The 6,941-nt window shown below is 49.4% G+C and overlaps 1 protein-coding gene across 1 annotated transcript in view; it reads left to right on the top strand.

The window, feature by feature from the left end:
- Positions 1-201: 201 nt before the first annotated feature.
- Positions 202-6,941, top strand: part of Lhfpl4 (LHFPL tetraspan subfamily member 4) — a 27,840-nt gene continuing 21,100 nt past the window's right edge. The window contains exons 1-2 of the mRNA XM_021165768.2: positions 202-371; positions 1,297-1,782. Of these exons, the coding sequence (XP_021021427.1) occupies positions 1,377-1,782 (406 nt within the window). The 5' untranslated portion in view covers positions 202-371; positions 1,297-1,376. The remainder of the gene's footprint in view (positions 372-1,296; positions 1,783-6,941) is intronic.

Here is a 6,941-nt window from a genome sequence, read left to right as displayed (position 1 = left end):
GTCCCAATAGTCAGGAGGCCTGAAGCCGGGACTGGGGTAGAGGCTGTGTTTCTGGCTGAGGGACCTCAGGGTCACCGTGCCTGACCGTACCTCTGACTGTCAGAACCTGGAGGGCCCCTTTCCCTCCTCCTCCCCTGCCCCCCTTCCATTCCTCTCAGTTCTTTACGCCCGCGCGGGAACGCGCCCCGGCCGCGCCGCGCCAGTGCCCGGGAGCGCGCGCCTCGGCGCGGGAGCGCGTCCCGGGGAGAGCCGGAGCAAGATGGAGGCCGCGCAGAGGACGCCGCCTGGGCCAAGGCAACCGCTGCCAGGAGCATCGAGCCCCGGAGCTTGAGCCCTGCCGGTCCCGGATCAGCCGTCCCGACTCGGCCCAGGTTGGTCTTCCCGCATCCCTTCTCCGCGGCCACAGCCTCTGCGCGCGTCCGGCCTGGGCGCGGGGCAGCGCCCCCCCCCCCAAGCTCTGGCCCTACCCGGGCCCAGCCGCTCCCCCGCGCCAGACACGGCCCCTGCCCACCGCCCGCCCCTCCAGGCCCAGACTGCCCGCTGGCCTCGATCGCCTGTTCCCTTGGCCTGGAAAGCCACTCTCCTCGGCCCTGGCCCGCCAATCCTACACTACTCCCCCCCCCCCCCCCCCCCCCCCCCCGACATCCTGCCCCGGCTTCTAAGGATCCCCCCTATCCCCGCCCCCCAATCCCCGCCACAAGTGCAGACCCTGCAGTGTCAGCCCCTGATTCCACGCTAGCTTCATCCTGATTCCAACACTTAGCTCTGGGTACCAGCTCCAGTCTTCTGCCTGGCCCTACTGTAACCTTCCTCGTGCCCTCAGTACCAGCCCCTGACAACCTCTTCTCTTCCTTATAGAGAAGCGGCTATCCGCTTTCAGATCCCCTTTAGACACCCAGTCCCAGACCCACTACCCCTAATAAGAGCTCCAATATGCCCTTCCCAGCTCCCTCTATTCGATGCTTGTTAATGCTCCAATATTGATCTCCATCTTTCATTACATCTCCCCACGTCCCCTTCTTAATCCGGCACCAGTTCCCAAGCCCCCTCTTGAACTCCCCCACGAGCACTTTCTGGCACCCCCCCTACTTCCAGCTCCCATGTCCTCATCCCAGCCCCCCCAACTTTCCCATGACTCCTTCTCAGGCCCCCCAATAGGAGGCCTTCAAGTCGCCGCCCCAACACTGTCATGACCCCCTCCTAGCTCCCCAGTCAGCCCCCAGGTCCCCAGCTCCGCCTCAGGCCCCGCCCTTGCGAGTTCCTAGACTCAGGGCTGCTTCTCGCGTGCGTCCCCAGCTCCCGCCCCGCGGCCGGTGGTCAGTCCTGGGCCGGCGGCCCCCTGTCAGCCGCTGCCGCCGGCCCCGCCCCCGGGCACCATGCTGCCCTCGCAGGAAGCCTCCAAGCTCTACCATGAGCACTACATGCGGAACTCGCGGGCCATCGGCGTACTGTGGGCCATCTTCACCATCTGCTTCGCCATCATCAACGTGGTGGTCTTCATCCAGCCCTACTGGGTAGGCGACAGCGTGAGCACTCCCAAGCCTGGCTACTTCGGCCTCTTCCACTACTGCGTGGGCAGCGGGCTAGCGGGCCGCGAGCTCACCTGCCGGGGCTCTTTCACCGACTTCAGCACCATCCCGTCCAGCGCCTTCAAGGCGGCCGCCTTCTTCGTGTTGCTTTCCATGGTGCTGATTCTCGGCTGCATCACCTGCTTCGCTCTTTTCTTCTTCTGCAACACTGCTACTGTCTACAAGATCTGCGCCTGGATGCAGCTCCTGGCAGGTAGGGGAGGAGTGGGCGCAGGACCCTTAGCAAAGACGCTAAAGATGGGAGCTCTTTCTTGGAAGAGTCAGGGCTGGATTCCTCTTCTCTGTGTTAAGACACTTCAGGCCAGCTCTCAGCAGCTACTGGGGAGAACATTCAACAATAGAGAGCCACCTTAGGGCAGGGGACAATCTTTAGAATTGGTATTTGGATCCGTCATGTTGAAAGCTCAGGTCTACTGATGGATTAGCACTATGTTCGTGTTTCGGGGGTCTTTATTGACAGCCTTTGAGGAGGACAATTTTTTTCCAAAGTGAGGGGTTACTATAAGTATGATCAATTTCTGTTATGCTGGGGGAGTTGATGCAGAAATTGGTGACTCGGGAGACTTGTCTTGGACCTTGAACTCACTGACATTATTGGCTTTTTTGAGATTTGGTTTCTCATCTGTAAAATGATGCAGAGGAGAAATCCTGTCCTGAGAGTGGGGAGGCTATCTGTGGTGTTGGTACTGAGAAGATGTATGTGGAAAGCTTGCAACACAAGCCTCTGAAGAGAAGGTTTCCAACCATTTAAACGTACCCCTGACCCATATTCAGGAAGGGTTCTGTGCCACAGTCAATGGTGATGAGTCCTTTGAAATCTCTGAATTGTTTGGCTGGGATAGTCATCTTCCCCTAGGGCTCAGGGAAAGACCTTTTGGGAATGAGAAATGCTGAGACAGTTTCCCCTGATCCATTAGTCCTGTGTCCCCACCCACTCTTCGATCGCAATCACATTTTGAAAACTCAGCAACCTGGATATTTGCCTAATTGCAGGAAAGAAAAAGAGAATTGGACCGGGCAAAGTGGAGCCTAGGGACTGCAGGGTGGGGAAGAAGATGGGTAGAGGCTAGGGGAAAGTTTGAAGCCTTCCAGGGATGGGAAGGAAAAGAGAAGGCTTGATAATGGTGCATTAGAGATGCCTCTGTGCAGTAAGCACTTCAGATCGTTCAACAAGTGTTCAGCCTTTCAAAAGGGGTCCCCAAAGGAAAGGTGATAGATGGCAGCTTGTAAGCAATCCCGCCGCAGGGCGTATTGTAGGGACTTGTCTCTGCAGTGTGGTATGTGTTCACTTGAACCTTTCCATTGGAAAGAAATCTCCATCTTTTCAAGGAAGAGTGTGAGTTTTTCAAAAGGGCTGGAAGTCACTCAAGGTCAAGTGCTAAGAATGCAGTAGTGATTAAGACTTGTCACTTAATCAAATTAAGACTTGTCACTTGGGCTGAAGGCCAGATGTGAGGTCAAGGCCATGAAGCTAGTTTGCTTCCCCAAGTGGACTCTTACAAATGTAGGGAGGAATGTCTGTCCTACTGGGGGATATCCAAGGTCTGAAGATGTCTGATTGGAAGAAGGTAGTGTATGTTCAGATATGGACGTTCTTTTATTTTTAAAGGTTTCTTTTTTTATTTTTAGTTACGTGTATGTGTGTGGGGTAGTGGTGGTGATAAGGTACATTCAAAGGCAGTTGAGTGTGGAGGCCAGAAGAGGGCATTGGATCCCATGGAGCTGAAGTTATGGGTGGTTGTTAGCTCTCTGACATGAGTACTGAGAACTGTGTTCTGGTCCTCTGTAAGAGCAGATAGCATTCTTAAACATAGAGTGGTCTCTCCAGCCCTGAGATGTGGACCTGTCTTAATGGGACTCTTTAAGAACCATTGAAAGGAACAGAGAAAGAGAAATGAAGGGAATGTGGACATTGTTCCATGTGTTCCAGCGATGTGCAGAGGTGACAGCATGGGTTTCCATTGTGTTCTCCCCTGAAGGCAAGCTGGAAAGATATATGCTCATCTAGAAATCCAACTCATCAACTCTAATTTGGACTGTGTGACCAAGGTGCTGACCTCTTGGCCCTCTGCTCCTCTGTAATCCATGTGAGATTCCATCCTGGGATTTGATGGACAGTCCAACTGTGCGATCACTGAAATTTAACAATCTTAGCGATCAGCACCTTCAAACTTCATTTTCACGTCTCCTGTTTCAGAGAGGCAACTGCCACAGACCCGTGAAAGACTTACTCAAAGTCACACCACTAGTGTGGGAGTAAATCCAGTCTATGGGCAGGTTTTGTTGTTGTTTGGTTGGTTGGTTCTTGGTTGTTTTTGGCCTCCTGGTCCAATACCTTTTCCTTTTCCTAAGGACTGAGGAGGCAGTTGGCAGAGTTAAGAACTTAGGTGCATTTTCCTCAGAGGTTTCTGAGTTCTCTAGATAAGTGACTGATACACATTGCTTAATAAAGTGGCGTTAGGAAACAGGCCAGCTTTGGACTGCAAGGTATGGGTCACAAATGCCTTGATTTACAGTCTTTTTACTTTTTTATGACATTCACTTGGATGTGTGTGTGTGTGTGTGTGTGTGTGTGTTTATGCTGTGGTGCATGCACGGAAGTCAGAAGACAATCTGCAGGGGTTGGTTCTCTTTTCCCATCTCCTGGGACCTCAGTTGGGATTTGTGTTTTAAGGTCTGGTGGCAAGTGCTTTTATCCATTGAGTCATCTTGCCAACCTCCCTCCTTCATGGTCTTAAATAAGCCTTTTCAGTTTTAATCCCAGTTTTCTCCTGTGGGGCTGAGGGACTGTCAGTTGGTTGAGAGTGTATCTTTCAGCCTGTAGGACTCCTGCAAACAACTCTTTGTCTGGGATCATTATGCTCAGAAAGTGAGCCATCACCGAAAGTGACAGCACAGGATCAAAGCCTTGTTTGTCATATAGGAATTAGAATGCTTGTCACTTGATTCTTGTTCCTTTGGATTCCTGCCCTCCAAACATTTTGAAGAAAACCTTCTCATTGAGAAACTACAGATCTCTTTCTCTCCTTTCCTCTCCCTCCCTCCCCTCCCCTACCCTCCTCTCCCCTCACTCCCTCTGCCTGGCTATGTTTTGTTTTTCTTACCTATTCTGTGGCCATCCTGTGCACAATGCTACAATGCTGGGTGTCTTAGTCACTGTTCTATTGCTGGGAGAGACACCATGGTCAATGCGACTCTTATAAAAGAAAGCGTTGGTTAGAGAGATGGCTCAGCAGTTAAGAGCACTGACTGCTCTTCCAAAGGTCCTGAGTTCAAATCCCAGCAACCACATGGTGGCTCACAACCATCTGTAATGAGATCTGACGGCCTCTTCTGGTATGTCTGAAGATAGCTACAGTGTACTTAGATATAATAAATAAATAAATCTTTAAAAAAATAAAAGGAAGCATTTAATTTGGGGCTTGTTTACAGTTTCAGGGATTAGTCCATTATCATCATGGTAGGGAGCATGGTGGCACACATGGCCAGCATGATGCTGGAGAACTAGTTGAGTACTACATCCTGATCTGTAGGCAGAAAAAGAGAGACTGGCATCGACCTTTTAAAACTCAAAGCAAGCCCATTCCCAACAACACACTTCCCTTAACAAGGCCACACCTTTCAATCCTTCTAATCCTTTGAAATAGTATCATTCCTTGAACTAAGCATTCAAATATATGAGCCTATGGGGACCATTCTATTCACATCACCATACTGGGGTACACAGGCTAGCCCCGACTGTGCCAGTGTTGCATGAAAACCCAGACTTCCTCTTAGATTAGTTTGACTAAGGTTGAACCCAAATTTGAATTCTTCACATCTCTCCCTGTCTCTTCTGTCTATGATTACTGATCTCTAGTCTGTTGTATGTCTGATCTGTCTGTCCTTGTTGCCTATGTTTGTGCTGTGTTTCTGTGCTTGAATCTGTGTCTGTGCATGTGTCCCTCACAGAGGGCTTTGCTCTTTATTGAATAGCATAAAAAATATGGTATGGGGGGAAATGAGAAATCTTTCCAGAAATCTTAACAGTGTTTTAGAAGAGAAAACTGCAGCTGCTTGAGAACAGCAGTAAATACTGCAAACAGATGTGATCAACCTATGGCTACACGTGGCTTCCAGCACTTGTGAGATATTTATTGTGTAAATGTCAACCTGTTGACTGCATTCAGCAAATGATTATCACAACACATACATATGTGTGCCATACATACATACATACATACATACATACAATACTCTGGGTCAGTAGCATATAAGAGTACACAATTTAAGATTAAAGCTATGTATTATTTTAGGTTGTTTGTTATAATGTCTGGTTGCACGGGAACTCCAAGATATAATAAGATTGGTTACATTTTCTTTTTCTTTTTTTTTTTTTTTTTTTTGAGACAGGTTTCTCTGGCTGTCCTAGAACTCACTTTGTAGACCAGGCTGGCCTCAAACTCAGAAATCCTCCTGCCTCTGCCTCCCAAGTGCTGGGATTAAAGGCGTGCACCACCACGCCTGGCTACTTTGTTCTTTTAAAGGCAGTTTAACCATAAACCAGAGCACACAGTAGGACAGCAAGTTAAGTACATAGTCTTAAATAATCTCAAGGCATATTATTGGCTCAGCTGCAAGGTTCCAATAAAGTTCTGTCCCTTTATGGTCCAGGGACATTTTTAGAAAAATGTACCACTGCATCCGACCACAAGAATCTTAAGCCTACGATGTGCAGTCCCTGCTCTCGGGAAGCTGACTTTCTACTTGGTTCTTGATATTGTCAGCAGCCCTGGAGTGATAGGCGACAGAAACTCAGCTCAACCCATCATAAATAAAATAAATGAGCAGAATTGGGTTTATTGTCGTATATGATTTGAAAGTCAGGAGTTTCTGACTTCATATGGCTGCAGATGCTCAGGTGACATCCGAGGGATCCTCCTATCCCTTGGTCCCTGTGCCGGCTCATTTTAAAACCCACTACTTCTTCTTTTTCATTTTCAATTTTATTTATTTTTATTTTATGTGCATTGGTGCTTTGCCTGCATGAATGTCTGTGTGAGGGAGTCAGATCCTCTGGGTACAGACAGTTGGGAGCTGGGTGATGGGAATTGAACCCAGGTCCCCTGGAGAAACATCTAGTGCTCTTAACCATTGAGCCATCTCTCCAGCTCCTAGTCCACTGCCTCTTAAAGGTAAAAAATAAAGTGGCTCCAACTTCACGTAGCTCAGGCTTAGCAATGACTGTGGAAAATGAATGCCAGCAGCCAAGTGTGGTGGCACACATCTTTAATCCCAGTACTGGGGAGAGAGATAAAGGCAATAGGATCTCTGTGAGTTTGAGGCCATCTGGTCTACACAGTGAGTTCTAGG

Source organism: Mus caroli, chromosome 6 (assembly GCF_900094665.2).
Source record: "Mus caroli chromosome 6, CAROLI_EIJ_v1.1, whole genome shotgun sequence".
Taxonomy (NCBI): domain Eukaryota; kingdom Metazoa; phylum Chordata; class Mammalia; order Rodentia; family Muridae; genus Mus; species Mus caroli.
The sequence above is the reverse complement of the archived record's forward strand: the minus strand, read 5'-3'. Positions and strand labels throughout refer to the sequence as shown.